Below are 16,463 nucleotides of genomic sequence, written 5' to 3'. Positions count from 1 at the left end.
TCTAGTTTCCAGACAATAACTTGTGTTCGAGTGTATGGATCTCTCTGAAATTGTACAGTAACAGTACTGCAAGGTACCATACCACAAAGGGAAGGCTGGGATTGAGTTTGGGGGTGATGATACATAAGGGGGTTCAAAAAATTGGGGGGGGGGGAATTTTTTTTCCTTTTTTTTCTTTAAAATATTCCATTTTAAATTGGTTATTTCTGATTTATATATAAAAGCAAATAATAATGATATGGTTTGAATAGGTAAATTAAAAAAATTTAAGTTCTTAGACCACATTCATTCTGTGTCAGAAACCTATGCTGTGTCAAATATTTAATCACAATCCAAATTCAGTGCTGTATCAAGCTTGAATGTTGTGTCCATACTTGCCTCAACTGTTCAGGGTTCGACCTCTGCGGTCGTATCAAGCTGTGCCCAGCAAAGCATTTTATTATAGTTTATTCTTATGTTGTACTGTTACACCATTGTCCCAGGTTAGGGGGATGGTTTTGCTCCAGCAAACTAGTTTTACCCAGCCACTTTCTGTATGTGCCTGTCCCAAGTCAGGAGCCTTTAATTCAGTGGTTGCTGTTTGATGCTGTATATCATATTTGTTTTTCATTCATTGTTTTGTACATAAATCAGGCCGTTAGTTTTCTCGTTTTATTTGTTTTACATTTATCATTTCAGGATCTTTCATGGCTGACTATGCGGGATAGGTTTTGCTCATTGTTGAAGGCCATACAGTGACCCTTAATTCAATTTATATTTCAACATGAATTCAATCTTAAGTAAAACAGGCGAGACATTTCAGCGTGTGCACTCTTGTTATTCAGATATGAACTACACTATTAGAAATTTTAATAAATCTAGTCAAAGAATATTACCAAGAAAAATTAGTCCAGTATAATTGGGTACTTCAGATTGTCAAATCTGAACTCTTGTCTACCATCCAATATACATGTCAAATCTACCCATTCTAGAAAATTTTCAAAACTAGGTATTGAAACAATCTGTTCATTTGTAAAGAATTCCTGGTCCTCTACTATTTGTTTGAAAGTCCCAATATATAAAGGAATCCTCCAGAAATCTACAATTTTCGTACGCATACAGGATAAGTTTATTTCCCACAAATTACATACACTATCAAATTTAAATGTAGACAAGTCTGGTTGTAGCTCTATTGCTTTCATCAAATACCATGCTGCCTTACGAGGTACAATGCAGTGTATACTATTGAGCTTTTCCTTAAAACATTCCTCAATTGTTTGAGTGGTAAGTTTAATCTGATATCTTCTTGCCTGAAGTCTGAGGTATAGATACATTGAGAAATATACCATGCTTAACAAGGAATCTCTTTCCTCCTCCGGTTCTGTCAATAGTTTTACACGTAAAAGTGTTAATGAAACTTCGTAGGTGCCCTTGAAGTCAGAAGAATCTGCATATCTAATGATCATTGCAAGAACGTTATCTTGAAGATCATTAGCCTTCTCTGCTACTTTTTTTATTGTTTTTTCTTCAATATGATCAATAAGATTTTGATTTGGGAGAAAAAAATTAGGAATGATTGCTTCGTTTAGATAAGCACATAACATATCAACTATTGACTCAACACAATACATAATATTTTCAGTGCTCCATACATCTGGTGGGATAAGCTCTAAGGTCCAAAACAAAACATTTTTCATCATGTAGCTGGACAAACACTCAGGTTCTGATAAATGCAGCCTAAATAATGATTTAAAAAACAGATATGCCCTGACCTGTGTATGGTTAAGGGACCTCACTAGAATCTGTTCAGATTTTGCAAATGACATCCGCCATTGTAAATCATTATTTTTGCAACTAGGATGAGCAGTTGCAACAAATCCACACCCTTGATCAACAATATTTTTTATGAGAACTGGACTTGGCCATCCATGTCTGTCTCGGTTTATAAAGGATTTTGCCATTTGTGGCCATTCATTCATGGTCAGTGCAACTACATAATCTGAATAATGAGTTCCTAATTCATCTTCTATAGCACCACAAAGTGCTGGAGATTCTCCAATCACTGGATCAACATTTGTGCTGATGAAGAAGTTGGATGTTTTCAGGTCTGTGAACAGCTTTTGTTTTAAGGCCTTAGCAGGAAAGTAAACAGGAGATGTTCTGCCCACCAGTTCTGGTGAAATGATCCTTAGTTTTACATATCCATGGAACTTTGTTTTCTCAATGCATAAAGTGATATTACTTGTTGAATTAATTTGCTCTTGTTGAATGTTAATACCACTGTATTCAAAAAGAATATCTAAGTCTGTTTCATTCACTTCTGACCCTTCCTCTGAACAAAGTATAGGAAATCCCTTTTCTAAGTATAAACCATCATGTGTACTTCCAAGTAAGATTGTATTTGAAATCCAAAGTGACTTGAGAATTTCATTTTCATAGTCTATTGTGACAATATTTGTACCAGATGGTGTTTCTTGTCTGTTGTATATTGTCTCAGATTTAGAAACATCTGATACTTCTGGTAAGAATTCCAAATTCCACTGCCTCTGTCTTTTGTCTGCAGCAATCATTCGAACATCAAGGAAACAGTCTTGATCAAACATAATGCAGTGTAAAATATTTTCTTCCATTTTTACCTAAAATATTCATGAATTTTATGATAAAGTTTCTAAATGCAATACGCTGTAAATACATGCAAGTGATTACTAACATACATACATACATACATGTGATTCCTTACATACATACATGTGATTACTTTCATACATACATACATACATGTGATTCCTTACATACATACATGTGATTACTTTCATACATACATGTGATTCCTTACATACATACATGTGATTACTTTCATACATACATGTGATTACTTTCATACATACATGTGATTACTTACATACATACATGTGATTCCTTACATAGATACATGTGATTCCTTACATACATACATGTGATTCCTTTCATACATACATGTAATTACTAACATACATATATGTGATTCCTTTCATACATACATGTGATTCCTTTCATACATACATGTGATTCCTTGCATACATACATGTGATTCCTTACATAGATACATGTAATTACTTACATACATACATGTGATTCTTTACATAGATATATGTAATTACTTATATACATACATGTGATTCATTACATATATACATGTGATTCCTAACATACATACATGTGATTCCTTACATAAATACATGTGATTCCTTGCATACATGCTAGTGATTAATACATACTTTCATGTGATTCATAAAACATGTAAAAATGGGTCCAATCTGTCTATATTTTTCCAGATGCAGACTAACGTTATTAACTGGTTCTCTTTTTATGTTTGGATTATCATACATTTAAAATTTTTCTGGAATTTAACATTATTTAACAATGGCTAATAGTGTTTGTCATACATGAGACAGACATGTTTTATTCAGTTTACTTTTTCATTTTAAAAATAAAACTATAACAGGAGTGTAAAAAATAATCATTACCTTAAGGTTCACCATAACAAATGGAAAAAAATGGCTGTATTTACACCTCAAAAACTCCTCTCAGTACAGACTAACCTGTGCAGTTGGAAAAGTTTTAAGGCCTGGCATCCACTAGATATATAAAAGTTAAATGCATTTTGTGTTTCAGAAAGTTAAAATCTTTTTTGGATTTTGATGGGCATTTTTTTTTTCGTTCCTGCAGAAGGTGTAACAATAAACAAACACCTGAATTGCATTTGATACTGTCCACTCAGTTACACCCTTTAACTCACCTATAGTTGTGTATGTCCATTTGTTCATTCATTAGAACATATCTATAAACTAACTAAATCTACTGGTGCTGTTGGTTAGTACAACATGTATACGAATGCGAAATGATTTAATGAATTTTAGATAATGTATAAAATCCTAAAATCCTAAATTTCCTAAATTGCTGTAAGTCCGAAATCACTACGAAAAGGAAAAACATCAAACGTATCAACTATTATGGAACAGTTGGGGAAAATGCTGTCATTTCCATGACAAAGCACACACACTTTTCATGGGAATAATGCGTTAAATAGATTTAAATTGTTTTGTGTTTCATGTTTTTCGTGTCGGGGCCTTTTAAAGCCGACTATACGGTATGGGTTTTTCTCATTGTTGAAGGCCGTATGGTTGCCCATAATTGCTTACATCCACTTCATTTGAACTTTTGTGGATATTTGTCTCAATTGCAATCATACCATACCTCCTTATTTTTATATTCATCAGGGGCGGATCCAGCCATTTTTAAAAGGGGGTTCCAACCATATGTCCCCATTCAAAAGCATTGATCATCAAAAAAAGGGGGGTTCCAACCCTCGGAACCCCCCTTGGATCCGCCACTGTTCATGCTGCCAAACCACTTATTTCATGGTATGACAATCTTTCTTGAGTGGTCAAATTAGTTTAAATTTCACAAAGACATTCAGGGGCCTTGGTGGCCGAGTGGTCTAAGTAGTCAAGAGAAAAGTAGTCGAACTACTGTATCACTAGCCTGTCAACACTGAGGTTGTGAGCTGAATCCCGCACATGGCAGGTGCGCTCGACTCCAATCTTAATTGACTAGGATTTTCAGTTTTCCTACCGACGGTCGCTGGTTCTCTCCGGGCACCCGGTTTCCTCCACCGATAAAAACAGACCGCCACGAAATAGCACAATAGTGCTGAAAGTGGCGTTAAACACCTATCAATCAATTAATCACAAAGACATTCACTAAGTGGCACAATAAAAAAAAAACATATCAAGTGAATATAAACCAACGGTCACAATCAACAACTTAAATTAGGATAAGTTCATGAATAACAGGCTTACAGTATGTGACGTCCGAAAAGTAAGATTATGACTGTAACGTGTTTAATGTCTTTTTTGGTCAGTGTGTGTTGTTGGGTTACTGTCTAATTGCCCTTGGTTGCCCTGTACCCATATATTATTTTGTCATACAACCACTTTGGTGGTCTCGTGGCAACGCGCTTGCCTAGAATGAGGTATGTCGTGGGTTTTATATCCGGCTGGTCAAAACAAATACTAGTACTCGAAAAGTACTCGTTGCTGCTTTTCCGCTAAGCACGTGTAATTTAGGGGTAAGAGCAAAGACTGGTCGGGTCGGAGACAGAATAATGTCTCCAGGTACAGTGACATGTCTTCCTGTGGATGTTACTCTGCTATTCGGTCTAGCACAAGGCAGATTTATATTCATATTACATTAACATGTTCTCGTCCTGACATGTATGAAATACTTGTCACTGGACGTTAAAAAACAAACGCATCGGGCACCATCATTATTATTTGTATGATACATAGATGTCTCGTAACAATTTTGTTTAGCTTACAAGATATGTATAATGCATTGAATACTATGTTTTCGTAGCCACAGGTATTTGATCGCTAGACCTCGTCCTCCCTTTTTTCTTTACGATTTTAATACGTTTAGTGAGTTGATTTTTTAAACTCTCATAGCAATTTCAACAATTCGACTCAATCTTTATACTGAAGCATACTTCATTTATTGATGATGCTGCATGTGTTTTATTGCACTTTTACAGCAAACATTTCAAACATCTTCATGGCATAAGATTCACAATTTGAAAACGTGTCCAGATCTACCAAAAGGTTCTTACTTTTTTACATAAATAAGAAACAGGTGTTGTGTGCTTGATGCTGACGACGCAGTATAGTTCGCGTTAATGCGTACCGTATTTACTGTTATAATCTGGTATTCCCTTTATAAGAAAGACTCTGTCTTCTATCTAGGCACGCACTGGGGCAGCTCCTAGAAACTGCGACAAATGGTAAATTGAAAGCAGAAAAAATGGTATATGTGTAAATGACACCCTTCTTATCTTTATAAGTTTCAAAGTGTACCCTAAAGCCCTTTAACCATTCAATTCGGTAGGTGTAAACAAAAATTGTATGGATTTCTCTTAAATTATGTAGTTTCTATTTCTAAGTATAGCGATTATTCAAAATCGTGAGTATTTAAACACTCTCTTCCTGTTCAATTATATTCACTATACTTGATGTACTGTAATGTTTTGTAATATTCAGGCCCTCGATGAACATTTTATAAGTTCAATAACATTATTCTGTTTTATTCTATTCGATAGTCAATCTTACCTATATATTTATTTTACATTTCTTCGATCAGAATGGATCTCAACTTGTTCAAACTGAAAGTAGGGAAATGAAAATTCCATATTTTTTTTTCAAACGGAAAGTAAGGTTACAAGTGCGCAAGGTCCAGATAGTTTTATCAAATTTAGGTTAACCTTTTTCGGTCGTTACGCTCTGTAAACGAATTTTACAGAAAACCTGCTGAACGAAAAAAAACCAACGCATATTATTATATACCCTATATTCTATTACAAAAAATCATTAATGCGAATAACGCTTTATAAATTTATTACTCTGGAATTACCTTCATCAGGAACACTCAAACTTAAAAAGAAAGCCAGGGATGAAAGGCAAAGCTCAAACTAACAAAGAAAGCCAATGATGAAAGGCAAAGCTCAAACTAACAAAGAAAGTCAATGATGAAAGGCCAAGCTCAAACTAACAAAGAAAGGCAATGATGAAAGGCAAAGCTCAAACTAACAAAGAAAGCCAATGGTGAAAGGCAAAGCTCAATCTAACATAGAAAGCCAATGATGAAAGGCTAAGCTCAATCTAACATAGAAAGCCAATGATGAAAGGCAAAGCTCAATCTAACATAGAAAGCCAATAATGAAAGGCAAAGCCCAAACTAACAAAGAAAGTCAACGATGAAAGGCAAAGCTCAAACTAACAAAGAAAGTCAACGATGAAAGGCAAAGCTCAAACTAACAAAGAAACCAATGATGAAAGGCAAAGCTCAAACTAACAAAGAAAGCCAATGATGAAAGGCAAAGCTCAAACTAACAATGAAAGTCAATGATGAAAGGCAAAGTTCAAACTAACAAGGAAAGCCAGTGATGAAAGGCAAAGCTCAAACTAACAAAGAAAGTCAATGACGAAAGGCAAAGCTCAAACTAACAAAGAAAGCCAGTGATGAAAGGCAAAGCTCAAACTAACAAAGAAAGCCAATGATAAAAGGCAAAGCTCAAACTAACAAAGAAAGTCAATGATGAAAGGCAAAGCTCAAACTTACATAGACAGCCAACGAAGAAAGTCTAAGCTCAAACTAACAAGGAAAGCCAGTGATGAAAGGCAAAGCTCAAACTAACAATGAAAGTCAATGATGAAAGGCAAAGCTCAAACTAACAAAGAAAGTCAATGATGAAAGGCAAAGCTCAAACTAACAAGGAAAGTCAATGATGAAAGGCAAAGCTCAAACTAACAAGGAAAGCCAATGATGAAAGGCAAAGCTCAAACTAACAAAGAAAGTTAATGATGAAAGGCAAAGCTCAAACTAACAAGGAAAGCCAGTGATGAAAGGCAAAGCTCAAACTAACAAAGAAAGTCAATGATGAAAGGCAAAGCTCAAACTAACAAGGAAAGTCAATGATGAAAGGCAAAGCTCAAACTAACAAGGAAAGCCAATGATGAAAGGCAAAGCTCAAACTAACAAAGAAAGTCAATGATGAAAGGCAAAGCTCAAACTAACAAGGAAAGCCAGTGATGAAAGGCAAAGCTCAAACTAACAAAGAAAGTCAATGGTGAAAGGCAAAGCTCAAACTAACAAGGAAAGCCAATGATGAAAGGCAAAGCTCAAACTAACAATGAAAGTCAATGATGAAAGGCAAAGCTCAAACTAACAAAGAAATTCAATGATGAAAGGCAAAGCTCAAACTAACAAGGAAAGCCAGTGATGAAAGGCAAAGCTCAAACTAACAAAGAAAGTCAATGATGAAAGGCAAAGCTCAAACTAACAAAGAAAGCCAATGATGAAAGGCAAAGCTCAAACTAAAAAAGAAAGTCAATGGTCAAATGGAATGTCCAAACCAAAACATTTGAAAGCAAATGATGATTTTACAGGCGAAAAATTACCTACTAGTATATACTTTAATATTGAAGTATAAAGGTCATTTTTTCAGAGACAAGACGTACCTGTGAATGAAACTACTTTAGATTTATGCTTTGCTGGCCTTTTTTTATTTATATTTTATGTCAAAGTTACTACTTTCTCACTCAGTTGTGTAATTTTATTTATAGACGTCACTTTGCTTATTTAATGTTTTAAGCAAGACTAAAATGTTTCTTTTTTTTTTACTACTTTAAAACTCTGCACAGTTTGTTCTATGCCTTTCACAAGAAAGGTACAGTCACCGATATTAGATTACAGGGCAGCGTGAAGTGTCGTATCAACAGGTAAAGTACTAGCACTTTTGATTAATAAAAAGTTTCGGATGAACTTGTTTGTCTGTTAGAGGTACCACACTTTTATCTTATTTCAATTGGTAGAAATTAAGTTTAAACCGCGTTTTTTGGCTACGTATGGTGTATAAATAGGTCGTCTAGCTTGACCTGGCTTCTTTGGGACGCGTAATCAAATATATGTTTTGGAGTATGCAAGACTCTACGTTTGTACAAGACCTCTCACTATGAATATTTCTGAAATGTGCCTTTTTGGTTGTGCTGGATGTAAAAATACAAAGCTACGTCACATTGAGGATTATTGATTGCTAAACGCCCAGTGGCAGATTGAGGACGTCGACTTCGAGATTGACGCTTGTTGGAACTAATATGACTAGATATGCAATGTATAAATGGGAGCCAATCGCCAAACGTTTCTCATGTTTCTATGAGAATCGTTTGAAAAGATCGTCCCATCAAAAGTATATATATGTTACCATATATCATGAACTGTATTACGACCATAGATATATCCGACGAAGAAAGACATCCTTCGGAAAACGAAAGCTATATTTCACGGTATATAGCCTAGTTGGACGAGTGGTGTAGGGTTCCGGGCACAATGCAGGAGAATTTGTCAACTTTTCACAGAAGCATGGGTTCAAATACCGCTGTTGCGAGGGCAAAAATATGCAGATATAACATAATTGTTGGCCGGGCTAAATCTAAATTTCGTTATAAGACTTCTTACCTCGAAGTTAAAACATGTTTGATCCCTTATTCTTAAACTGTATAAGGTTTTATGTTTTTTAATTGAAATAAACTTTCAGATCTTAGGAAACTCATTTCATCTTTTTCATTTTCGTTGAAAGATATTTCTAAATATTATGTTTCTATAACCGCATGTAGATGTGGAATTAGACTAAAGGAGTCATTTTTTGACCGACAATATAAAATTAGTAATGCAAATTTTATTCTTGCATATCATTGAACTCCATATTTATTGAAATTCAATTAAAAATAAACGAAGAGAAGATGCCAAAAAACATAAAGTAAAAGAAATTTCGAAAACATCACGACCGAAAGGAAGAAGACAAAGGACAAACAGTATTGACCAATAAACCATAAAAATCAGATCAAGGTCAGATGAACCCTGCCAGACAGACATGTACACGATATACACATTACAATCCTTCCATAAACCAAATATGGTTGACCTACTGCTTATAGTATCTGATTAACTGACAAAGCCATGAAAACTTAACATTGACCAATGATCCATGAGAATGAAGTCAAGGACAGGTGAACCCTGCCAGTCAGACATGTACACCTTACAATCATTCCATACACCAAACATAGTTGACCTATTGTTATAGTATTTGATAAACTGACTAAACTATGAAAACTTAACATTGACCAATGAACCATGAAATAAAGGTCAAGGTCATATGCCAGACAGACACGTTCACCGTACAATCATTCCTTTTACCAAATATAGTGACCCTATTGCTAATAATACCTAAGAAATAGACCAAACCACACAAACTAACCATGGTTCAATGAACCATGAAATAAAGGTCAAGATCAGATGAAACCTGCCAGTCCGGTTTATTCCCGATTGTCCCACTTTTTAAAATTTTAGAGTTCTGATTGTCCCACATTATTTTACGAACTAAAATGGTCTTAAATAAACAAAGTAGCTGTTGTTTATTTTGCTAAATAGACAAGAATTAATTATTGCATGTTCAAATTATTTTTAATATCAATTTTATAAATGTATAAACTATGATTTGTATCATATTTGATATTTAGAAAATCATCAGATTTATGCACTTTTGATTAGACAATATAACATTTCTGGGTTATGAAATTACCTTTAATTAAAAAAAAAAACAAATATCAATATCGTAATTTTAATTATTAACTTTTTTTCTAAAGTTTTGAAATATATTTAGAAATAATGCATGCAATTTAAAAAAAAGTATAAACTCATTTACATTCTACACTCTATACACGCAATTGTTGATGGAGAGACGTTTCCAATATTCTTTGCACTTTTACCTGGGAAGTCAGAGGACATTTACACAAGATTCTTTTCACTACTGAAGACTGCTTGCACCCAACGTCACATTTACCTGAACCCGACTTTCTTCATTGATTTCGAAGCTGGTGTTTAGTTTAGAATTCTACCAGGTCTACCTTTCCAGGAATGACGATTTAAGGTTGTTTTACCGCTATACCCAGTGTATTTGGCGTAAAGTCCAGTCAACAGGACTCGTCACCAACTATAAATGAGAACCAGACATTTATCAACTTATACGCAGGTCAGAAGTTCTTCTTCTGGTACCACATGCAGACTACGTCATAACATACTTGGTTGAAAGCAACAGGCTGGTATGGAACCATTACCAAAACAGAAGGACCAAGGACAACAAACCACCTGGAAGGATGGCAGCTTGAAGAAGATGATCCAAGTACCACACCCAAACATATACACGCTACTGATCTACCTTAAAAAAGAGCAGGCAGCAAAAGAAGTGGTCCTCATCCAGTACCAAGCCGGGAATGTACGACCATCAAAGAGAAAAAAATACACACAACTCAATCAACACCTACAAGAACTCAAAGATACATATTATAAAAACAAATTAATCACTATCAAAACAATTCCCGATTGTCCCACATTTAAACTTCCCAATTGTCCCACAAACATATTCCCGATTGTCCCACAAAATTTCCATACTTTTTTACCTGTAATTTTAAAAGTGGGACAATCGGTGAAGACACCATAATAGTGCATGCAATTAAAAAAAAGGTTTAAACTTGTTTACAATGTACACTCTACGCGCACTTGTTGATGGAGAAATGATTCCACTAGTCTTTGCACTTTAACCACGGAAGGCAGAGGACATTTACACAAGATTCTTTTTTTACTACTAAAGACTGCTTGCACGCAACGTCAGATTCACCTTAACCCAACAACTTTCTTCATTGATTACGAAGATGCTGTTCAGAATTCTACAAGATCAACCTTTCCACGAATCACTATTAAAGGTAGTTTTTTTTCCAACATAACCAGTGTATTTGGCGTGAGGTGCAGTCAACAGGACTCGTCGCCAACTATCATGAAAGGAGAATCAGGCATTATACGAAGGGCAGCAGTTCATCCTCTTGTACCACATGCAGAAATAGAAGACATCTGGTTCCATGCACTTGTAGACCTGGAAAAATTTGGACTCAACATCAAATTGAGAAGTGCTTGACATGTGCTATTTTATGACTTAATATTAGATTCTATGTTTGATGATACTTCAACTGTACCTATTATGTGCAAAATAAAATATGTTAATATTATTATTTGTTCATGTTTATTTCATATTTTATATGTTACATTGATTAGTTACCTGTAATTACCTGCTACATACTATAAAAACAAATTGATTACAATCACAACAATTCCCGATTGTCCAACATTTAAACTTCCCAATTGTCTCACAAACATATTCCCGGTCGTCCCACAAAATTTCATTACTTTTTTACCTGTAATTTCAAAAAGTGGGACAATCGGGAAGACACCGCCAGTCCGACATGTACACTTTACAATCATTCCAAACAACAAATATAGTTGACCTATTGCTTATAGTATCTGAGATAAGCACTTGACCACCAAACTTTAACTTGATCACTGATCCTGACTGATGAACATGTAGACGTTGCAAGGAACCCATATACTAAATATAGTTATCCTATTACTCATAAAAAGTTGGAAATTCACATGACAAAAATACTCTTATTTTATTTCAAGCAGTCGCTGAACCATGAAAATGAGGTAAAGAACAATGGGCAGATGACAGACGGAAACTTAGTAACACAAGGTATTTGCATAAAAGGTATGAAACATCCCGGTCATCTACCTTCTGAAATATAAAGCTTTATACAAATAGTTTACGCCGCCGCCGCCGAATTTTTATCCCCATGTCTCGCATTCTGCGAATTTCGTCGAAGGCGAGACAAAAACTAAACAAGCTTTAAATTTGAGATTCCCCTCTAGGGCTCCAATGTCGGAAACGGTATGAATACATTGACAATATTGGATTCTGTTATGCGGGAATAAGCCTTTTTAGCCAGTACTCGTAATTGACGTTAAAATTGCACTCTTTTCATCTCTTTTCAATTCAGTGTTTTAAAATATATAACAGACGATAGATATTCAACTTGTTTGGAGCTATTATAGTACTGAATAATAATAATATATCTATTCAATTTATTAAGTAAGTGCCACAGGAGGTAAAATTATTACATTTAAATTAAATTGATTTACGTCATTTCAGTTAAATGTTTACTTTTTAAAATCTAAGAGCTTGCAATGAATTGCACATCGATATATTGATATTGGCAAGACCAACAAATTCTTAACTCAATACTCAATTCACAAGTAAGGAATTGCTTGTATACACCAGTGAAATAGGGTCATTCATTGTTAGACAAAAATATTCGACCACAATTTCTAAATTATGAGTTAGTGCATGCGGTTTCAAACTAACTGGTTTCTCACTACACGAGTTTAATTGCCAAAAATAACGATTATAGGGACGACAAAATGTCTGAGGCACCACTTCATTATGTCGAAAACTTGATATGTCTCTCTTTAGTGTTGATACAACGAAGGAGAGGGAGCAAATCCTCTTCAAATTTCTTCAAGCCATTTTTTGAATCTGGGCGATTTAGAGCTTTACATAGTGTATAGAAACTTAGCTACTGTTGGAGGCTGTACTGGTGGAGGCTGTATGTTGACAGCTACTGTTGGAGGCTGTACTGGTGGAGGCTGTATGTTGACAGATACTGTTGGAGGCTGTACCTCTCATCACTCGACTGATAGAAACTTAGCTACTGTTGGAGACTGTATGTTGACCTCTCATCACTCGACTGATAGAAACTTAGCTACTGTTGGAGGCTGTACCTCTCATCACTCGACTGATAAAAACTTAACAACTGTTGGAGGCTGTATGTTGACCTCTCATCACTCGACTGATAGAAACTTAGCTACTGTTGGAGGCTGTACCTCTCATCACTCGACTGATAAAAACTTAGCTACTGTTGGAGGCTGTATGTTGACCTTTCATCACTCGACTGACTAAATGTTTATTTTATATATAGCCTTGTTAGCCGTATGATCTAGGGGCGCTGGACACAGTGCAGCTGGATTTGTAACGATGTCACAGAAGCATGGGTTCAAATCCCGCATTTGTAGATCTACTATTGTTCTCCTTCTAATCATTCGGTGGGGTAAGCATAAGAATTTGAATGTAAAACTCCGGTTATGAAACGGATTGTTTTCATGTTGCTTATGTAAATGTGATCACTTTCCGTCTGTTTATATATATAAAAGTCTAAATTGAAAACAACGTTCAAACCTATGATTGCGTTGGATAAAAACCGCAATTATTATACGTGTGCATGCAAAACAAATTTCTTGTTAGAGGGGTCTAAATACAGCACAAACAACATTTTCCAAAAGACCAAAAAAGTGAAAAAGTGTATTTTAACAAAACGCATTTGACTAACAGGTCGAACAACAAATGTTCTTAAACCCTGCTGACTGCCATTGGCGATTGCCAAATTTATATATATATATATATATATATAGTTATTCGAGTGGACACAAAATGACTTAACACACTTCTTCTGTAATCATACTTAGTTCCGATATGTTTTTGCTCGAATTGAATGAGGAAATCTTATTAAAACCGGGTCTTCATTTTCACTCGTTAATTTGTATCTTACATGCTTCACATCAATGCATTGGAGATATACCAAACAACGTATGGAGTGATACCGAACAACGAATGGAGTAATACCGAACAACGTATGGAGTAATACCGAACAACGTATGGAGTGATACCGAACAACGTATGGAGTAATACCGAACAACGAATGGAGTAATACCGAACAACGTATGGAGTAATACCGAACAACGTATGTTTAATACCGAACAACGAATGGAGTAATACCGAACAACGTATGGAGTAATACCGAAGAACGTATGGAGTGATACCGAACAACGTATGGAGTAATGCCGAACAACGTATGCATGGAGTAATACCAAACAACGTATGCATGGAGTAATACCGAACAACGTATGGAGTAATACCGAAAAACGAATGGAGTAATACCGAACAAAGTATAGAGTAATACCGAACAACGCATGGAGTAATACCGAACAACGTATGGAGTAATATCAAACAACGTTCAGTAAATACGAACCATGTCATCTGATGTTCGAATATAGAAACAAAAAGTCTGCTAGACAATATTTTCGGCGGCTACCGTGTTTTGTGATTAATAAAATGTCAAACAACGCATTTTCACATATTTAATAAATACAAATTATGTTCTGTTTAGACAATATATACTACACGTTCTATAAAAATTGTCCTTACATATTGAACACCCTTTAATTATCATGCCCAAGATTTGGAAAAGCGCCTGACTTCAAACAGTATATAAATGTAACAATTGCGTTGTATAGTGGCTATCAGTGATTCATATACCTCATTATTCGTGTTTTACTTGTACGTGTCTGAGACTTTAATCTACTATATACATTGGCATCAATACACTTGGGAAAATCTTAACTACATGATATAAGAAATATGATTTATATACTTTAACATCCATATACTTGTAAAAATCTTAACTACGCGAGATAAAAATATATGATATTGCACAAACTGTAGAAATACTATTTTTTTTGTCCGAAATTTTACCGGGGTGCACCAAAGACATTTCACTGAAAACTGTCACTAGTACATATAAAACGAATATGGGTCTAACGTGTCTTCGTTGTCCAAAAGTTGCTGCAATCTTCTAGATGAAACAATATTTCCAAGTTTACGACCGTTTTTCGTGTTACGCGATCTGAAGCCTGGAATTGGAGATTCGTCATCTAGTTCGCGTAGGCGAACTCTTGTCCACGGAGACTCACAATTTTCCAAACCAGAATATTCGCATTCCTCTTCGTTACTTTCATTTACAGTTTTAGATTCCGGTTCCTTGAGATCTGATAATGTTAACGATACACTTTTGTTCCTCGATTCAGCATTCAAGCTGTCATTGTCTTCCTCAAACTTCTCTGTTTTAGCCCTATTCAAGGTATACATTTTACGTATCGGAATCCCTTTCAGGCGAAAGTATGCTTTCTGTTTATAAATGTTCCCGTAGTGTAATCTTGGGGTCATAGAGTTTTTTGTATCCTGGCTCTGAGATTTTATGTCTAAAGTTGGTAATTTTAAATCCAAAAGTTGTCTCGTGTCAACTTTGGAAGCAATTCCGGCTTTTATTCCAGCGACATTTTTACGGCTTGCATCTTTACCTCTGTGCACACTACGCATTGTATAATATTTAGCAGTCCCTATTTTTTGTCCGGCTGGAAAGTTGCCGTGGACATATGGAAGCTGTGTAGTTGAAACACCAACAAAATCGTATTTTTGGATAGACATTTGGTATTAGTCGTGAAATAATAAAGTTACTCCAGATACTATATATTTTCAGTCACAAAATATGTCCATTACGATCAAAATATTAGTCCGTTATAATATCTATGCCTAATTGTTCATTCGAATATAATACTTTTCCTTCAAACATCAAGATAAACATTTATTTTCTCAATATCAATCCTATCTGAAAGCTAATTTTCACACATTTCCAATAACAATGCGTAAAATTTTATCAAGAAATCCTTTGACATCCACTCTACTTCTGTGGTATCCAGGTAAATGAAATAATAGAAAGTTGAAATCGATTATGAACTCTAACAATATATCTATAAAACCATAATCTTGTCATTTTAAATTTATACAACCAATGCATCTAATTCCCATTTACATGTCATATAAGTAATAATCACATTCTAAAACAGGGAAAGCACACACAATCTGTTAGGTTTAAGTATACAATGACTTCGGTTTGATGTATATGAATTATTATATTTCACCAAGCTCACTTTCGGTCTCTGTTATATATTTCTGAAGTCTAAAATTAATTGAAGTCTATTGATAAATATACTAAATACCCACATAGAAAATCTTTTGTGTTGAATGCTCCAGAGTTTATCGCACGAAGTGATCGTTGAAATACCACGTCAACAGCTCAAAGACTATAAATAAAGAAGCCCATTTTTATCCGGAA

General features: G+C 35.0%; 1 protein-coding gene across 1 annotated transcript; it reads right to left on the bottom strand.

Moving 5' to 3' along the window:
• Positions 1 to 265: 265 nt before the first annotated feature.
• LOC127707406 (uncharacterized) lies at positions 266 to 6,271 on the bottom strand. The gene is made up of 2 exons (XM_052211892.1): positions 6,123 to 6,271; positions 266 to 2,615 (listed from the first exon to the last, which is right to left on the bottom strand). The coding sequence occupies exon 2, from the start codon at positions 2,607 to 2,609 to the stop codon at positions 885 to 887; it is 1,725 nt and encodes a 574-aa protein (XP_052067852.1). The 5' UTR covers positions 2,610 to 2,615; positions 6,123 to 6,271; the 3' UTR covers positions 266 to 884.
• Between the last annotated feature and the right edge of the window lie 10,192 nt (positions 6,272 to 16,463).

Source organism: Mytilus californianus, unplaced genomic scaffold, assembly GCF_021869535.1.
Source record: "Mytilus californianus isolate M0D057914Y unplaced genomic scaffold, xbMytCali1.0.p SCAF_7, whole genome shotgun sequence".
Lineage (NCBI taxonomy): Eukaryota > Metazoa > Mollusca > Bivalvia > Mytilida > Mytilidae > Mytilus > Mytilus californianus.
This window is presented reverse-complemented; position numbering and strand designations above follow the sequence as displayed.